The sequence below is a fragment of the Ptychodera flava genome, chromosome 14, assembly GCF_041260155.1.
Source record: "Ptychodera flava strain L36383 chromosome 14, AS_Pfla_20210202, whole genome shotgun sequence".
Taxonomy (NCBI): domain Eukaryota; kingdom Metazoa; phylum Hemichordata; class Enteropneusta; family Ptychoderidae; genus Ptychodera; species Ptychodera flava.
The window spans coordinates 23,136,529-23,157,691 of NC_091941.1; the positions used below are offsets into that span (position 1 = coordinate 23,136,529).

At 38.9% G+C, this 21,163-nt stretch overlaps 1 protein-coding gene across 1 annotated transcript; it reads left to right on the forward strand.

Annotated features, from left to right (window-relative positions):
- Positions 1 to 533: 533 nt before the first annotated feature.
- On the forward strand, positions 534 to 21,063 carry LOC139149808 (alpha-N-acetylgalactosaminide alpha-2,6-sialyltransferase 2-like). The gene is made up of 9 exons (XM_070721799.1): positions 534 to 747; positions 10,639 to 10,740; positions 11,473 to 11,842; positions 12,192 to 12,360; positions 12,871 to 13,057; positions 13,791 to 13,929; positions 15,003 to 15,112; positions 15,544 to 15,627; positions 16,980 to 21,063. Exons 1-9 carry the CDS (start codon positions 740 to 742, stop codon positions 17,242 to 17,244), a joined length of 1,434 nt encoding a protein of 477 aa, XP_070577900.1. The 5' UTR covers positions 534 to 739; the 3' UTR covers positions 17,245 to 21,063.
- The last annotated feature ends 100 nt before the right edge of the window (positions 21,064 to 21,163 follow it).

Below are 21,163 nucleotides of genomic sequence, written 5' to 3' on the forward strand. Positions count from 1 at the left end.
TGCTGTTGTTGTATTATTATTATTATTATTATTATTATTATTATTATTATTATTAAAATGATACTATCTACAAGCGCCTGGGTTGCTCTTGCTCGACTTAGCGACCGAGGATAATCGAAACACAGGAATAACAAACGAAACTTATTATCTCTATTAACAAAATTAGTTTTGATTGCCATGCGCGTGTTGTAATTATCCTCGGTCCCTTTGTGCGTGTGAGGCAGTGAAGAACACACACCGTGACGCTGGCCAACATTCATCTGCTGCGAGGTTGTTCAGACCTTAGCCGATGACCATAGTGAGTTCAGACCAAAGGAAAGCGAGACAACGTGTTTAAATAGTGCGGCAATATAAAAGAAAATTGACCGCAAAAGCAGAAACTATTTTTAATATACTTCATGAAACGGGAAGCAACAGGATAACAAATACATTGGAATATAATTAGCATAATCAACGGAAACGACCGTCGCACGCAGATCTTCTGTGACGACGATCGACCTTGGGTCGTCATTTGAATACTAAAAAGCTTCTAGTGATATGCAAATACAGGCAATCGTCATCAGACGAGAAATAGCTTGCTCCAAAGGAAGGAGCGTGTTCGGAATGTACATGTACTGTACTCGGTCTCGTTGTCAGTGACTGCCCCGAAAGGCAGACCATTTTTTTTCCATATTGTGGAATATCGTGTCTGACGCGGTACGTTTCTCGTTCTCCGGTAGACACAGACTGACCAGGTGTGATGGAAAGGTAAGCGACATCTGGTTTTGTGTTAGTTCAGTATTACGGTTAACGGTTGTTTCTTCCTTACGCTTCACGCGTCTCAGTAGTGTTTCACAGTACTGTTTTAATAAACTGGGAGTGGTGTAGGGTTTCCAGTCTCCACCTTTAATAGTAAAGTTCAAATGCCGGTCGTCAGGGAAGGACTCTGCCGTTGTTCTGCAAACAATCATGGACAACATTCCACTCTGACCAACCACACGCACGGCATTACCAGGGTTGAATGTTTGTAAGAGCGCGAAGCCAAGGATCAGAACAAGACATTGTGCGTTTATTATCACAGGTGACGGCGAAAGTAATGATCGTAAACGCAGTGACGTAATCTTAATGCTCATCGATTACTCACAATTACTTTAATTGAAGATTGCTGTTCCTGTTGAAAAGTCTGATGGTTGGTTTACCTTCATGTTCAAGGCCCAAGGCCGTCTCGGGTGCCAAATGAATACACGCATGTTTACATAGGTGCCTCACCTTCTCTCTGAAGACAACTACCACAAAATTAAGTTAGTCATAAGCCAAACACGCGTCACCATAAGCTCCGGCTCCGTAAACTCGCCTATACGAAAGGATCAAGGATATCCAGCTCCGGGAGCAGTAACATGTCAGTCGCATTTACATGTAGAGTTTGATTGGGCCGCTCTCTGAAGATTTTAGAATGTTGCTCACCCCATGGGTGTATACTCAGGCAATTGACGTACCAGCCTGGCTTGGAAGCAAACAAACAAAACACAATGAACCATGCATGACATGAATGCACGGTGTCGTTCCATAAGACGACAGGTACGTCTGAGCTTCGTGCTATCTTCGTTTTAGAGATGTCTTCAATGGGTGAAACTGCCCTTTACCTTTCGTGAAAACAGATGCCATCATTTGCTCTTTAGTGACTCGGACATCTACCCCTCAGAATGACACGATCCTCGCATGCACTGTAAAATCAACAGTTCGGATTTACTCGTCGCGTAAATATCACCCTTCCGATCAGTGGCCATGGTATACTTGAACCCCCCTACTTGTCAGTCCCCACCCACTATGTAACCTTAGCATACCACACTGTCAAGGTTTCAACTACAAACAACTAAAAGTAGGTCACTTTGCGATTTCTGTGTACCTTTTCATCGCGCACTGTCATTCTTTGAATATATATATATATATATATATATATATATATATATATATATATATATATATATATATATATATATATATATATATATATATATACACACACTCATACTTCGTAGACTATGTATAAGTTTCACACATCATGACAACCAATGGACGGGAAAAATCGCTGTGGTGAATTATTGAGTTACAGACTCTCTTTGAGAATCACCACATACTGCTTTACTGTAGTTTTAACTTCCCAACTCAATACCGCTTTGCGTTTCAGCTTGTAGCAAGTTTACTGCCTCGAAAAGACGCCTGCAAGTTTGGAAGATACACTGAGGGTCAAAATATTTGACACCATTCTGTTCACTTCTGATCTGACACAATAGTCTCGCAAAATGCACAACCCTCTTTACGTTTTTTCGTTTTACTCTATATAGGCCTATATATTGAGTTCCACTTGTTCTCTATTTGCTGTTCAGGGGATTTTGGATTTTAAAAACGAAAATTTGCGTCTGGTGCGGGTGTGCCATGACCTGTAACCCGAACATCAGACGCCTTCTGAGCTCGAGCGGTTTATGGCCATGTCTGTTTTTGCGTCCATGATACGACTGAATGTTCCGGGTGTAGGCAAAATGGACGATGTTTCTGCGTGAGTTGCGAAGTGCGCCATATATTATTCACGCCGGTTAGTGTGCGCAGGACATAAATACAGCCCACGTATGGCTTGCTGTCAGTGTGACACCAATATTACTAGCAAATGTAACACAGGTTTGCTGTCGCAATTTCGAGTGTTTTTCAGGTTCATTTGTAACATGAACTGCAGAATCTCACAAGTTAATGCATCGGGAAAACTTCATTCCGAGGTTAAGTCTGAATTCCGCACTCCCAAAGCAGGGCGAAGCATTTGGAATTTGGACGTTTGTCCTGTCGGTCTTTCCGACTCCACTAATGTTCCTAATTTAGCCAATTACTATGGAAACACATTCTGATCAAAGTTTGTCTAAATTAGATCAGTGTCAGTAAAACCCATTAGATGGTATTTTTAGTTAAAATCCATCCGTATATACAAAGTTTAGCATACTGTAAACATAATTCTGAACTTACAATTTAATGCCATTGAAATCGTACATTTGTACACTAGGGTTCAAGGTATAATGGATGGTCTTCCCGTGACACATTTTGTGAAAACGCAAATTTCTAGACTCGAGAATGTTTCCCCTTCCCTAAATTGTTTCACAGTTTTTGTGCACATTAACCTCTTTCGCAAAAAAAAAAGTAAATAAAATAAAATAAAATTACATAGTATTATTTTTTCCAAACAAATTCTATACTGCCCGTTCTCGATCCCCATGGTCGTTTACTAGTAGATGGCATGCATTGTTGGAAATGCTGTAATTACCGTATTTGCATTCAAGAGTTTGATTAGTTGTTCTTTCATTAAATTGACAATCGCGCCAGGTGCCGCATATACAATGACTTGTAAATCATCTGTGCTCCATAAAAATTTAATCGTAATTTTTACCACGGGTACAACAGGTAATACAGGTTACGGTATTGACATTTAATTTGTCCTGCTCAAAACATTAGCTATTCAGTAAAAACTACTATGTCGCATGTAACAAACCCACTCATTACAACACAGGCCATAGGCCTACTATGAATATGTTAGTTTCGTCCGATAGATCCCGAATATAAGTTCGTCAGAAGAAATTATCTGAACTTGAAGTAATTTTTTACGGTGTGTTACGGGGGCAGTACCTGTATCTTTGATCACATTTTCAATATTTTTGGATCACAAAACAAACACTAACATTTGCTTTTTACATATAGTGTATATTGAAAAAAGTATGAAATGTTATTGTTGATCCGATCAAGGCTAAAATTCTCATGCCAACATTAACACCATACAGAACCTGTGTTGTTAAGTTACACAAGCTACGCTCAGTCGGCGTTTCGGAGCAAAAAAATACAGGAAATACATCATATGTTAAGCGTTAAAGTAGCTTTAAATGTCAGAGATAGCTGCTTTGTAAAATCGTAATAGGAACCATCTCAAAAAATCAGGTGAAATACCGAAAAAAACTAGGGTGAATATGCAAACCTGTTTAAATCTCTGTACTGCCATACAGTTCAGAAAATGCACTCAACCATGGTCGGGACCAAACTCTTTTGACCTCCGAGAGGACAAGTGAAATCGATCGTACACAAAATGACACAAACTCGTCAATACCTAGACTAACTGCGGGCACAGCCTAAATTAATCATAACAGATGGCTAAGATAAAAATTAACACGATGTGTGAAAATGTCTTCCTTTCCTACCAAATTTCACAAGTTCAAGTCGGTAAGTGGTACGAATGGTGTGATACGATGCGCGCTAAGAGATGTATGCGGTAGGTGTCGACAGACCGGTTATCCAGCATTCGATTTTTGTTATGTGCGTGCCTTCTCTTTATCTGGCGGCAGCTGGAATTGCACACACGAGCCATGTCCTTGGACGTGTCCGCAGTCGTTTTCTGGCGCCTAGCACCAAAAACACCCCAAGCCTGGAAACAACTGGCTAGATTCCGCTCTTCAAAGTACGATCGTTGATTTTTCAGCGTAGTGGTAGTCATTCGTCCACCAGACAGGGTCCATCGGTTGTGACCCAAGATGTAACACGCCCCTTCGTTGGATATACAGTACGGCAATCTGGTTCGTATCTTAGCCTCGGAGTCTCTAATTTTATGTTACCATACAGGCTCATGGGCATATTTTTCTTTAAGAGTTATTAAGAAAAAAAATATAAATGAATAATAATGAAATACGAGTATTATAGATTATAAACCCTTCATATGGTAAGGTACCTATATTTCATTTGACACCGAAAGATATATATGGCGACTTGTTTTTCAAGTCTGTTGTGTACGACCCATTTAGTGATGTTTCTAATTTTAGCAAAGAGGAAAAGAAGTTCTGTCCTGAAATCATTGCTGTTAATGTATATTTTTAATCAATGTTTGAATACAAAATGTGCCTCATGAACCTGCAGGGCTGTGAGAAAGTTTGCCGTTGTTCCGCACAGGGCGTCACCTGGGTCATCCAAGGTGAGACCGCATTCCAACATCACCAGGTCGCAAAAAAAAACAATTCGCCCTCCAAGGGTGTGACGGAATAACTGTACTACGCTCAGGACCTAACCGAGCCTTGCGGCCCGGACAATGAAGAAAATCCGGATAACCAGGGTATATAGGTGTTCAATAGATTTGAAATTGGACGACTTTGTATTTAGTCGATGTCTGCAAAATTCACAAATTTTGTACATTGACCCCCTCTTCTGCATATGCTTTGTACCGCGTCCCCTCTCCGGTGTGAGCTATTCAGTGTTCAGCGTATGTCTAAGTTCACCTGTGATGATTAATTAACAAGATACGAGGTTGAAAAACTGCGCTGGGTCACGAGCCAATATTTGGCAGTTCACAAGTTCGGGGAAACATTCAGGTTTATGAATAGATTCGGTTTACATGTACAGTTAGTGGATGACTGGCATGCATATTGAGTTCACCGATTTTGAGAATGATTTTGCAATGACTCTAATTTTGATTGAAATGTTGACAACAAAACAAACAAGTCTGCTGGACCACTATGGTGTTGGTCGAATCCGAGCGACGCCGGATAAATGTGGAGTTATTATTGGTCAGCAGGAGTGAAGAAACCCACCAGTCGCCCGACTATAGCCAATTGGGTAAAGCGTTACAGCGAGCTGACAATCGAGAGCAAAAATATGAATAAACGGTCTCGTAATCACAAAATTGTCGTGGCAACTTTTACTTAAGTACTTCAGCTCGCTGCCTGGAGTGACAGTATAAACGGTGGCTGTAATAAATATTACGAGAGAATCTTCAGGTATGGTTGAGGTCTTTAGGGAACCGTCCAAAGATCCGGGACCGTTTTGATGATAGGTCGGACGCATATTTCCGCCGTACAAGGAATTTGTCGATCAGTATGATTTCAAGGAAAGATCTTCCAACGTGATCGGTTTATCGAGATTTAGAGGCCGCCATTGACGCTTTACTGTAAGACCGTTAGTGATATTGTCACATATGAGATTAATTAACCGCCGAACGGCCACTCAAAACGAAAACTGCATGTTTGGCAAAATTTTAGGAACATTCAGAAGATGAAGAGAGAACTGATATACACTGAATCAATTTAGTCGATTTCCTGGTTGGGCTGCCAATTGATACTTTCAGTGAGTCTTCATTTTTGCAAAGTGGTGGACTTATTGCATGTAATGCAAGCACTTCTTGCGGCTTGTGGTTTCTTGACGCCTTGTTTTAGAATACAAAAAAAGGCCAACGCCATACACCTTCAACTTCGTTTGACTATCTCGTTAATGTCAAGTTTCCATTTGTTGTCTTTTTGGGGGTCATGAAAGGGTAAAAGACGACAACATACGTGACGTGTTGTTTTGAATACTTCGAAAGTCAGCACTGTTTGAGATCTCGATATAGACAGTGTGAGCTTCTACTGTCTGTGATTTCAATGATGAATGACAAAATGCGCCTTCGGAAGGACTTTCGGACTCAGAAACCTCAGATTCTGGCGACAGCTTAAGTTGACTAACTTAAAAACCCAGGGAATAATGAAGATTGCGCCATATTGCTTTCGTAAAACTTTGATGTGTTATTTACCTCATACAGTCAGCAAGAATGGCCGCCATTTTGAATTGCAGGTAATCTACTTGTAAAATTTATTTATTATTTAGAAGTTTCCTTAAGCAAACTATGAGCAAACATAGTGTAATAGTAATTTCTAAGGTGCGGATTAAATATCAATGTACGATGCCGTGTACCATACGTCTACATCGTCCCAATCAGCCTGATAATGAACAGACCTGCCGTATAAGTATCTTTAAAATGTACTTAATTTACGCCCCAACTCAGCTTCTTAACTATTTTTGATAGCGCTCTACGGTGTTTTTTTCAGAACATAAGCTAACATTTCTGTCATACAAGGAGTCACCTTTCTAATGGCATTCGATTGAATATGCTCCATACACAAAGTATATTAACGACAGTGTTTTATGGTCTTCATCTTTTAATGAGTATAACTTACATAGAGTTCGATTTTGATTAATCAGTGTGGAAGCGAACTGGTGGAGAGGTTGTTCGGATGATTTAAAATTCCATTGCTCATGCTATTAAGCATTTCAGAACCGTACAGAGGTTGCTCTCTCCCTATCGGCCGGACGCTTGATGTCAGCGGGCGGACATTTGGGTAACGCTGGGGGAAAACCAATTATTCAGCGTTGGTGGTATAGCGCCAGTTGTTTTAGTCCTTACCTTCAGTAGAAGTCCGTGTTTTTATACATGATCCAGCAGATATTTTATTGCACAGCGGGTCTTGGGCCAGACTCGATTAACCGGTAGCTATACTCCTGGTTCCAATATTGCCTTTTAAAGAGCTTGATGACTGTGTTGTATTGTATGGATTGCACTCTAAGTATTACTTAATATGTAAAAGTATGAGTAGTCGCGCCCACTGCTACTACTGGGGCGACACCTAAACAATCGAGCCAAATTTTTGAGTATTTGCATATATGTTGTGGCATCAATAACTATAATTTTATGTAGGCCTACTAATTGACCGAGGATATTGCCAATATGGCGATGTTTTGCGCTCATCAACAGCCACATCTATCCTTGGAATAGACTTTAGATGTTAATTATGCCAGCCTACTCACATGAACTTCAAAAGTACATTGCTAAGATGGTCTGACCATTCTACATAAGCACAATGATTCGACTAACGGTATGCACAATTACGATGATCAAGTAAATGTAACCAGATGGTAAAATGTTAATCTCGGTAAGATTATCATACCAATAAATTTTGGGCTGTGGTATCTCGTTAACACCGCGATCCTACATACCAGGTGTCGACTAAGATTCTCGAGTACTTAACTTCGCTCGATGACAGTGTTTTACGTTTAAGGTAAATTCCAGGGTAGACTGAATGATTCGGTCGTGAATGGGTCTCCGCCAGCTCGTACCCAAACGGACTGAAGCTAGCTAGCATTCTCATTCGATCTAATTCCAAGTTTGTGTCGACGCGATCATGGTGGAAACAGCGAGGTTTCAGTTTATTGACACCTCACATACAAGCTTTATGCTCCCGTGTTTTCGAGATAATCTCGCAGATATGATATTTTATTTAAAGCCTATATGCATCATAGATATCACCTTGGAAATAACGCGAATTCGCGAAACTTGCGTCTTGAATCTAAAACTTTGCTTGGTTAATCTTATGTGTCGATGTTTATTGTTTAGAAGTTTCCTTGAGCAAAGTATGAGCAAACATCTAGAAGAGTAATTTTAAGGTGCGGATAGCATACGTCTGCATCGTCGCAATCAGTCCGATAATGAACAGACCTGCCCTACAAATCTCTTTAAAATATGCTTAATTAACACCCCCAACTCGGCTTCGTAACTATTTTTAATAGCGCTCTACGGTGTTTTTTTCAGAACATAAGCTAACATTTCTGTCATACAAGGAGTCACCTTTCTAATGGCATTCGATTGAATATGCTCCATACACAAAGTATATTAACGACAGTGTTTTATGGTCTTCATCTTTTAATGAGTATAACTTACATAGAGTTCGATTTTGATTAATCAGTGTGGAAGCGAACTGGTGGAGAGGTTGTTCGGATGATTTAAAATTCCATTGCTCATGCTATTAAGCATTGCAGAACCGTACCGAGGTTGCTCTTTCCCCATAGGCCGAACGCTTGATGCCAGCGGGGAAGACGTTTGGGTAACGCTGGGGGAAAACCAAGTATTCAGCGTTGGTGGTGTAGCACCAGTTGCTTTAGCCCTTACCTTAAGTAGAAGTCCGTGTTTTTATAAACTGATCCCATAGCAGATATTTTATCGCACAGCGAGGTCTTGGGCCAGACTCGATTAACTAGTAGCTATTAACTGAGCTATACTGCCTTTTCCAGAGCATAATAACTGTCTTGTATCGTATGGATTGCACTCTAAGTATTACTTGATATATAAAAGTATAACATGAGTAATACCGCCCACTGCTGCTACTGGGGCGATCACTTTAGCAATCGAGCCAAGTTTTTGAGTATTTGCATATATGTTGTGGCACCAAAAACTATAATTTTATGCAGGCGTACTAATTGACTGAGTATATTGCCAATATTGCAATGTTTTGCGCTCATCAACAGCCACATCTATCCTTGGAATCAACGCCTTGAAATAGGCTTACCATGTTTCGGTGTTATGCTAGCCTACTCATATGACCGTCAAAAGTTCATCGCTACGATGGTCTGGCCAATCTGTACAACGCATGGGCAGAATGATTCGACCAACAGTATACTCAATTACGATGATCATGTATTAAAATGTGGCCAGTTTGTAAAATGTTTATCTCGGTAAGATTATCATACAAATAAATTTGGCGCTATGCTACCTCGTTAACACCGTGGTCCCACATACCAGGTGTCGACTAAGAATCTCGAGTACATTTATTCTCACGATGATAGTGTTTACACTGTCTATAACGCAAATGCCAGGGGTGGACTGAATGATTCGGTCGTGGATGGGTCTCCGCCAACTCGTACCCGAACGGACTGAATCATTCGGTCTGATTCCAAGTTTGTGTCGACGTGATCATGGTGGAAACAGTTATTGACACCGTACATTGAAGCTTTATGTCCCCTTAATTTCGCGATAATCTCGTAGATATGATATTTGTGCATCAAGATATCACCTTGGAAATAAAGCGTAATTTTATGTCATTAACACGATAATAGTGTCCCTATCAGCTCGGTTACAGAAAACTACTCGGAAGATTGGTGAGGGAAAATATATGTAAATATGTCCCTATGCTTTTGCATATATTATCATTAATCAGTAGACAGAAACACTGATATAAAACTCTCCATAAATATCCTAAATACCCCGTATGGTTATAGTTGTAGTAGAACAGCCGAATTTATCAGAAAAAAAATTCACTGCTCGTAATTTTCTTTCAGGCGTTACTGAAACCATGAGTGCACTTAATGAATTTGGGGGGAAATGAGTGTTAATTGTTATTCAGTGTAATGGGAAATAGATTTATTGTCGCATTTACCGTCTACACTTGTAATTTACATAATTTACTTTTTATCCGTGTCATTGCTACTACAATCCATTCCAGTATGTGATTGCTACTTACACCATCTCAGCCCCTCACTACCACCAGAATCACCCCCATAATCACCGTCATCATCACCGTTCTATAATAATGCAGTAACACACAGAGACACAGACAGACAGACACACACAAACACTGGCAAAACTTTTGAGACAGAAGCACTTTCATAATGTTTTCATATAGTGTCCTCGTTGCATTTATCGTAGAAAGATAAGTTAATCCGTGTAAATGTCATAATTTATTATTTTACAGAAATTTCAAGTTGATACGGGGTAGGCCACACATTTTCGTGCAACGCAAATATTGGCATGCTCACGCCTCCACTGATTAAAGACACCCAGCCCTCTCCTTGTAATTTATGATTTGTCCCTTGGGTAACCTTCCTACCATACGGTCGGAAGTGCAAAACTAGGACGAGATGGGCGTAATGGTATACAATTATCATATCACGTTTTATACCAACCTTTTGGTTTGAATCTGACAGCAGGTCCAAGACTTGTGCCGCACTGTCTGGATAATCAAACGGTTTCTAATCACTATGTGTTTTCTTTTCATCCACCAGATTCGCTTCCGCGAAAAGTGTCTTGAAGTTATCTTGCATTCTGACAGTCGCCTTTATCGTCGGTGCTACGTTATACCTGCGACAAAATGACTTCAAAATCAGGTAAGAAACTAGACTGAAAGATTGAATGGGTATTCCGTTTTTGAGATATCGGGCCCACAGACAGACAGACACACAGAAAGACAGACAGACATCGCTGCGACATAAGCTCACGTGTGTGAACACTTGAGCTAAAAATCAAGGGTCGTCGTGCAAAGTTTGGTACAAGAGAAGCAAATACACCTAACAGTTACCGATATTTGAAATTCAAAAAGGTGGCCATCCTCGTAATAACTCTACAGAGAAAAAATAAAAAATTTTAAAATTTAAAACGAAGTTGATGAAAATTTTACTTACATTTAGGTGCTTTAAAACGAACCTCCACAAGGAGGAGATCAGAATTTATTTTCTTGCATCACAGTGTTGCTATGTCTTTGTAGTTTCCTCTCATCCATCGATTGATCAAATACCTTTGGTGGCAGAGTTCAACAATCTACACCTCTTGCATGTTCAAATTGTGAGAAAAACTATAGGTTTAGGGAGTGTTCGGTTAAAAGTCTACGTTTCTCAAGGTCACACAGATTTGTAGAAAATGACTTCGCCAATGAAATAGTGTGTTTCATCCCCACAGTTCCTGTTATTAATGGACCGTGGTTTCATCAACAGTACAATGAAATGGGGAAAACGAAAGGCTGACTACAGACACAGCAATAATGTAATGAGTAAAATCACAAACCGTAGATTCTGTCTCTCTGTATGGTATTACCCTAAATTTCTTTTTGGATTTGTTCCCAGTTCTTCCAAATATGCCGTTGACACAACTGCGCGTGCCAGCTATGAGAAACCAACTGAACGGAAACTGGAAGAAATAAGGCATGCGGATGGACAAGGAGAACATGGAAAAACGCCTCCTGCCACCAGCAAACAAGCGTCCAACAACACTGCACCAGTCGTTGCTGTCGTAGATGCAGAAAAACATACAAATGCGACGAAAGAATCGAAAATTTCTGACAAAGAAAAAAGTACAAACGAAACGAAACCCACTGGTAAGTCGAAGGGCAATGCGACTGAAAGCAACAAGCCTAAGCCGGCTGAACTCCCTCCTCTGCCAAAAGAGGCCGAATTTAAGACATTCAAACATGACGACAGCTACAAAAAGTACATGGTAAGTGTCCAGTCGTTTCCTTTCAAATGCTTTGTGTTGTTACTTTCCTCAAAATGTTGTTTAGCCCATGTACCAGGGACTGTAGATTACATAGGGGTTGCCAGTTCAGAGAAGGTTATCAGAGGAATGAAAAGTTTTTGATGTAAAACAAACAAGAGGAAAATTCAAGGCAAACCATTGCAGTGTGGATAAATGATAACAAATTTTAGAACACAAGAATAAAGGGATGAAGTTCAAGCATTTGTGTAAAGACATTATGTATTATGTTCTATATAACATTATGGAGTGAACTAAGGTACAGTGAAGATTACATTTTTTCTTCTGTTTATTTTTCTTCACTCTTTGGCAGCAATGCCCCACAACTCTTCGGAATAGACTTTCAAAGAGTAAAGTTTTTAAAGATCGTTATATACCTGACGTTCCAGTTTTGATGTGGAATGAATCCGTCAACGAAGATGAATATGTCAGGCTAAAGAAATTCTGGGGTTGCTATGGTTGGGAATCCATGTCCTATGGAGGTAATATTGACTGTCTGTCTCGTTCAAGTCCACCACCTTGAATTAATTTTCATGTGCTGGTTACTCATGTACACGGATCTTGCGGCATCCAGCAATGTCTGAATTCGATGGAGCACAAAATCAATCTGTGTCGTCGGTATATTAAAATGTCGTACTCTGATATAAGCTGATGGGAATATTGGTCGGCAATATGGAAACGTGGCACTTTTGGCCATAAAAAATCTTGAAGAGCGCCCTCAATAGGCCGAACAGTTTGTTTCACCTTATTCGAAGTTGCAGCATTCAGCTGGTTTGGTTGCGTTGTTCCAGCAAAGATTAAGCATCTTATTTTTATTGAATAATTGTGTAAATATTTTAATATAAAACACCAAAAGCATAATTTTTTGTTTCGTTGTGTGTTCTTCTGAAGACAAAGATCTCGGTAATTACTTCTAATGTTCAAGCAAAACACTTGACAATTTCAAGAAAACATGTTCTCATGATCATACCTTTACTGCATCACTCTTACAGGAGTTAAAGACGCTTTGAAGCACCTGGACACGCCCGCTCACCGTTACATGTTTGATGCTGGTTTCCATCTGAAAAACAAAGCCGCCAATAACACTGGTTGCATTCGTTGTGCAGTTGTTGGAGGAGGTGGAATTCTGAATGGGTCCAGAAAGGGCAAAGAAATAGATGAACACGATTACGTTTTCAGGTGAAGGAGATTTTCATTAAATGCAGAATTGCTCGGTGTTGAAAATTTTCAAACACACATATATGACAGTTGTTGGTAAATTATTTGATAGGCACAGTTTTCTATATCTATTTATATTTTAGTATTTACTGCAAGGTTGTACAGTACTGGGCTAATCCTCAGTCATATTACAATTCAACACTGGATTTATTCACTGTGAAATCATTCTTACAGACGAACAGCTTTCATGGTTAGCTTTTGTTTCTCACCCTACTCTATGTTGATCTTGACTAGCCGTATCAGGGTTTTTGCACAATAGCTTGAGTATTTTTGATAAAAACTAGTAGCGTGTCGCCCATTACACAAATTGTAACATAACATCTATATCTTGCTGTGTGTCAGAATTAACACCGCATCTAAAAATCTCTGTTTCATTGCTGTCATGATTGTAGATGAATCTAGTGAGCTCAAAATAAAAAAATATAACTTAAAATTCGTGTCACCACAACATTTTTGTTGCAGACCAAAGATGAAACACAAATGTCTGATGTGCCTGTGCCTCATATGGGGATTTGAACCATCTATTGTTTTGTCGGCATGTATATTGGTGGTGGAAACAGGAAGTTTATTTGCCAAAGCTATGGCTGTCCTTTATAAATTAAACATTTTTTCTCATTCTCTGAGAGATACTGTTTCACCGGTATGGTGGAAGCTAATTACAATTTTCCAACTTTTTTCTCTCCTATTCTTTCAGAGTAAACGTGGCTGCCACCTCTGGTTATGAAGTGGATGTTGGAAGCAGGACAACGCATTACGCCTTTACGATGACCACTTTGAGAAATTCCCTGGTGGGAGGTCGCAAATTTCACTTCAAATCTGCTCCACATGACAAGGTAATTTTTGTGTTGTAATTCCTGAGTCTCAAAGTTGCAGACCAGGTTTGTCAAGGTCACAGACAGGTCAAGTTACAGACACTGGCATTTGATATTCGTATTATTTGTGCTATCAATCTAATCAATATATGTTATCTGTATTGAGCAGTTGTTCCATGTAGAAACTAAAAAACTTTATAACATTACAAAAGTAAAAATGTAGCTTTTGACAATCTTTTGAAATTCAAGGCCAACTGTCTCAGTGGGACTCCAAGTGTGTAGTGATATTTGAAATTGGCAGTGGTCAAAAATTTTAGTAAAGGCTTGTTTGGGTGCTCTACAGATTCTGCAAATGTCTCGATGATGATCTTGTTAATTATTATGGGTTGGTAACTCTGCTGGTGGACAGAATTGTCCCCGAGGTTATCGTTCGCCCAGTTAAAGCGATGAAATTCGTTTCTTCGCCTCGATAAAGTTTGTATGTGCGATGTGTGATAGTGAGCATGCGTGAGTGAGTGCTTCTCCAACTCTACAACGTGTGGAGCGGTCTCAGTCAGAAAAATGTAACAACTTAGCCGGCTATTGAACCACTCTTTTTTGGGAGTGGAGATTTAGCCGAGCGGTTCTCTCTGTGGTCTCTCCGCTAGGCGACTGATGCCGTATGTTGTGGGTTCGAACCCGATTGAAAACTAGCCGTATTATTATGGGGTTTTGATTGTTATTGATACCGGGTACTATACAATATGAATGTCTGGCAGAACAGCGCCCTCAGTTGTCTAACATGCAATTTTTTTGTGCATCTAAAGTCTGATGAAAATTAGATGTGGAAATGGCTGTATTTCAACCTTTCTGTAATCTTTGCTTCTCTACTTTGCTGCAGTCACCTCTGTAGAGGGGCATATGCCATCTCTACATCAGGTTGTATGTGTAGTGAAATTTAAAATTAAAATTGGCTTTTGTTAGAAATTTTAATACAGACTTGTTTGGGTCCTTCACAGATTCAGCAAAGTGCTTGGTAATGATTTCTGTTTTGAAGAGTCACAAAATCTATGATATTCTTGATGTATTATCATGCATTTCTTCATTTATCACAGGGCATCACTTATTTGGTCTTGTCATGTGAAAAAGCTGACTATATTTTAGTAGACAACAGAGGTGATGGGAAATCACAGAATGATTTCAAGACAAGGGACCCAAAACACAGGTAAAAATGTGAAGTACATGTATATATATTGTGGGCTAAATCAAATCATTTCATATCATATGATCTGTAATTATATTTTTAGCACAAACCTATACTGATTATTGTTGAAAGATTACATGTGAATGCACTTTCTTAAAAATCTGAAAAAGAGATGTCCTTGCAAGTCTTTATTTCACAGAATAGTGATGGTAATCATATTCTCATGAAAATGAAGTTTGGTTGTACTTTATTTTTCAAAAATGTGCTTTTACGGAATGTTAATATTTTGATAGAGATCCTTAATTTAAAAACATGCAATGTAGTTAATTTTACATGCTTCAAAACAAAGTATGCACTGTGGCTGTTTGGTAACAATTGACAATTTTGCACCAACCGTTTTGAAGTAGCACTGAAAATGCTAAAAATTTCTTCCTTGTCTTCCACTCATCAAGGGGACTGCCGAACTTTGGCAAAGATGTCACAGCCAAGGATTTCAAGATGATGCATCCAGATTTCCAACGCTACATGGAATTCTTGTAAGTATAGAGACACTCTATATTGCACTATTCAAAGGTGATCAAACCCATTCACTGTGCGATGGCCTTCAGGATCAGTATTGCTAAAAGTCCAGTGGTGCTATGGTCTTGTTTTGATAGCTGTGCAATCAATGTTTGTTGGGCAATTGCATTTTTACCTAACCAGCTCAACCAACATGTTGGATGGGTAATTTACAGGTCTGGTTCAAAAACATATTGAGATTCAAACCTCAGCTTATTTGATTAACTCACACCGGAGTATTGAGGGCTGGGTGTTTTTACTACATTTGTTAAAAACAAAATGCAGAGCGAAAATGATTGAATGCGAAGCGAGAATGATACCTAGTTTCAGAGACTGAAAGCCTTTCCAAACCGATGTTTTCTAAAACGGATGTGTATAATCACAATTTCATCGGAAACCACAGACAAATTGTGTTTATCTCCCAGGGCAAAATTGATCTTCAGCACAAGTCTTTGGCATTTAAAAGCAAGTATTTGCTCAATCATGACAAGCCCTGTGGATAAAAGTCTCTGCTCTGTAATTTGACTAGATAATTCTCGTCATGAAAAGGTTAATAATTCCTCAGGGTTACTTTATATACAAGATACAATGGAACTCTATGTGTGACCTGAGCGGATCGTATTTTTGCCTTTGTTCGCAAAGAAGTGGGTAATTTTGGTCCAGGTACACAAATTGGTCAGATTTTTGGAAGTTTGATGAAGTGAGTTAGATTTTAGGAGTGTTTTCAAATGCCAAGATAGTTAGGAAAAGCTTGAAAATACCTAAAATGTGTCATGGCCAAAGTGACTTCCGTTACAGGGATGTGTTCACTCCCTACAGAAATTACATCACAGTACTCCACCTGGTATTAACCACAGGTGTCCGGAGTTGCCGGTGTACATGCATAGAGAGAATGCATGTACACCGGCAACTCCGGACACCTGTGGTATTAACTCTCTGTGCTTTCCTCAATTTCAAATCATATGGTTGAAATTGAAATAAATTTTAGTTTATAAATATAGCATTAAATTTGAAATGACGTGTCAGTACAGTCTAGGCCTTCACTTCACCTTTCACGATAACACAGTCTACTGCTCAGCAAATCTTCCAACTGAAACTGCACTTTTATTCTGTAAACTGAGAGATCGGTCGTTTGAGGGCGCTCTTGGGAGAAAATTGAGAGAGGTCCTTGACAACAGATCTTTCAGTCTAACCTTACTAGTTTCATAATTTTATCCAATAAAAAGGAAATTGTTGTGAGCATGCACTTTAGTATTGCTGACAAAATTTTTAATTCATGTAGAAAAAATAAGTTTCAAAATATTTTTGAAAACTTTCCCATTTCTTCCAGCTGGATAAATTCACCTCGCAGATTCAAACGCATCAACAGGCCTAGCACAGGCGCGCTAATGCTGATAGCTGCCATCCATACGTGTGACGAGGTCAACGCCTACGGGTTTGGGGTCAACTACAGGAAGTATTCAACTCACTACTACGACAAGAGTTACACCAAGTTTGTCTATTACGCCAACCACGATTTCAACCAAGAGCTGAAGCTCTGGAATAACCTTCACAACGAGGGCATCATCAATTTGTACAAGAGAGACGATGACTAGCCCAGCAGTATGGAGTGTAACACTTAGAATGCTGCCAGTGTTTCTGAGATGTACAGTACTACGTTGAAATGTCCAATAAACTATTTATACAAGACAAGGAAGGCAAATCCCGACAAGAGGACAGCGTATGTGCTGTAGCTACTGCATATCCTAGCTGCGAAAGCGTACGATAAAATTTTTGAGGAACAACAGAACATGAGTGGATTTTAAAAAATGCCTACTGGCATTTGGAAAAAGTCATCTGTTCATGTACATGTGTTCATATCCAGCAAAACTGCAGAGATACCACAAAGAGAAGCTGGGCAACCCGCCGTTGTCAGCCCCTCCAGGGAAAGTCTTGATTGGTTGTAAGTTATTTTTTCAAAGAGTGCAATTGACAGACTGAAAGATTCAGCCACTTGTGTGCTCTGCGACCTTTAACCCTGCACTATGATTGTTTGCTGCAAATTAAAGGTCGAAGATCAATAAAATTACCATTTCCTGGTTGTTTACAAGTGTTGGAATCACCAAAGTACAAACATTGCTGCCAGGTGATTTGGTCGGTACACTTTCTGCTGAGGTTCAGTGAAAAACCATTGATATATGGTGACAGATGCTCTTCTTGGTATTTATTTCATCATTTGTTTCCTTCTATCTGTCGACCTCACTCTTATTTAAAGTACTAAAATTACTGGATCTAAAGTTTGTATGGCTTTTGGAGAGGGTTTTCAATGTAGCTGAACACTAGTCCTATCATTGCGGAAAATTAAAAATCTGTTTGTACCACGGCTATTTTATATACAGGGTAATGATTCAGTGGTATACGTGTGGCAATTGTCGAGCAATAATGAACTCTGTTAATTGTATTGTACAATTCTCATTCCAGTCGGAGAGAAAAATACAAAGAGTAATGTATTTTTGTTCAGAAAATGTGTTTACGTGGTTAAAATAGCGTTTTAGGTAGCACGCATGTCAGTTTAAGTATCAGCTTAAAACTGTACTTTCGATTAACCACACTTTTGTAAGTTTTACATGTCACATATAATCCTGATATTTTTTCATTCACTTACAATTCTACTAATTCTGATTTTTTTTCATTCACTCATAAACCTAATATTTTTTTATCTATTGAGCAATGTGCATATACATGCAAGCTGTGTGGCTAATGATGGCTTTGATGCCACACCTGTCAGAGAGAAATTTACATTTTGTTTGCATGTTAAAGCAAACACCTATATTTTTGTCAATCATGGTGTGGTACAAAAAAGAAAAGTCAAAATTCAATTTTGGTAGCTGTAAGGGATTTGCTCAAGGGTTAATGCTTAAACTTATATGACAGCTTGCGAGGAATGTGTGCACATAATAATAACAAGATATCCCAGTACTAATATAGCATACAGCTCTATATTTACCTGATAAAAGCTGCTGATATGCAGCATAGTATAAGCCGTTTCTCTGATTGGTCCATTGTCACTATTCACAGTGACTTAGGGAGTCTATTTATATTGTTTTAATTATATTGGTAAGATTCAGCTACCCAATTGGATAAAAGCTTATTCAACGCTGCACATTAGCCCGATAAAAGCATGTCTTCAAAATTTGTTGTACAGCTGAAATTGTAGAGTGCCACTATGACTAACTGTTATTAGATGTATGTGGGGGCTTGTCAGTACTTCCAAATTTGTCATACTATGAGGTTATTACGAAAATACCGCAAAGGATGCACGAGGACATTGGCGCAGCGTATCGCCCGACGCGAAGAGGAGGGCGATGCGAGGCACCAATGTCCTCGTGCATCCTTTGCGGTATTTTCGTAATAACCTTATTATTATACATCTTACATTCCTGATCGGGGCATCAAAATGTCGGAGTAGTTACCGTTTTCGTGCAATGTCAACAATGTTTCTTCCGATTTTATCGCGCCAGTGTGGAACGCTACCCTCGGACGCGCTTCTGCAAGTTTTGGAGTGTGTGCACTACACACATACGTACGTACAGAGCGCGCGCGAGACTTGTTCTGGCACTCGTCCAAGGGGTCCCTTGAAACCGTTCTACAGTGAACGCGCAGATACAGCCGCAGGGAATGGGGCGCCTTGAAACCGTGCCGTACGGAACGGGCGCGAGTTCCGTACGGCTTTTTTAGTGCACGCTAAATTCTATTGTTCTCGATGGTAGATGTATAATAATTGCCTTTCTCCCACCACTACCTCAACAATATTCCCAACACATATCCAAACAGAAAACTACATCACCTTTTTGGCTGAATTTACTCCTTTAGTGTGAATATTTATAAAACTCAACAACACTTGACACTGTGGGGCCATTTAAAGCAGTTTGCTACTTGTGCTGTATATATTGTGTATGTATTTACTTAAAAAGTATCATTTTATATTTTATGTTGAATTTGCATAAAGGTCAACAGCAAAATTTTTCTGCAAAAAAATTAACCGTAAATGAATACAAGTTTTTACATCTCGGATAATTTAAAGGGACAATAGCTATAATTTCTGATAATATTTTCATTTTTTTTTTTTTGGATAAAATATTTTTTTTATTTTTCTGTGAAACCACGTTGAAGTAAATGTATTAGGTTTGTCAATAGAAAACGGCGTGTAGAGCTGTGTTGCTGTTGACAATTGTAAAGTGGACAAGAATGTAGTTGTCAACAATAATATTGCACACTACAAACACACAGGCTGTGTTGATGAGTTGAAGACTGGGCATTTCAACACAATCTTGGAAGTGTTACAAGAAACTGTATTTCTCAATGACAATCAAAATATTTTTCCAGAGTCCACAGGTTGGAAATTTTGAAACAACTTCAATTGCTGGACCATGTATACCTGTTACAAGAATTTTCCTAAATGTTATTGTAAGACCATTATGCACCAAAGGTGCTTATCAATTTTTATATTCTAAAAGCTGATGGTCCGGCAACCACACTGACTTTGAGTGACTCCAATAACATGAACTTTTAGTAATGAACACAAGGAAAGTGAAGATACAGTTCAAAGGGCAAAGGTCATCAGCAGTGCTTGTGCATGTCCAAGCTTTTCTGCTCACAAATAATTGTTTTACTCATCAGCTATCAGCTGATTCTAACAGTCGGTGTGCACATATTTGACTGTACTGCATATCACGGTGTAATGCCCAGGTTACTTTGTTAAAAAAATTTGACAATCGCTCTCTTGCAACATATCTTGGTCAGAGAGCTTGTGACTATTAAAAAGACAAAAGAAAATGCATATCTCCATGTGACCTGTCCCTAGCTCTAGTTGGCTATTTTCACCAAAATTGAAGCTTCAGTTGATAATTGACTAGATAAAAAGGCAAAGTAAATTTATTTATATTGTAAATGTATAAGAAAAATACTTGTTGATATATTTCACTCAACATGAACTTTTGGAAAGAGATATATTGCCGCAACTATACTGCAGTATGTAAATGTTATGTAGGACTCAGTTATTGCATATGTTGAAATGGCAACCCGATGTCCCATTATGAAATACTGCTCAAGGAACATGTACTTGTGAAAACAGCAATATTTCTACATAGTAATATACTATGTATTGTAACAGAACTCATAGGTGTGATTCAAGCCTATTACGCTTTTTAAACATGATTTTTGTTCATTTTTCATGATGAAATACACTGTTCAATTTTACATGGAGTAAAGAACATTATAAATTAATACCACAAGTTTGATATAATGATAACAAAAAAGACATAAAATGTATTTTCTTTGTGTCTCTTCAAAAGGTACACAGGAAAAGACAGTACTAAATGTTTTTTCGTTTTATTTTTGATAAGAATAAATGGCGCTGCTTTTCTCAATGCAAACAGTTTTTTGTATTCCTTAGCTTAGACATATGTCATGAACACCTCACCGCACATGTGCAGAAGTCATAACATGTTGAGGACTTTTACATGCAATGATCTT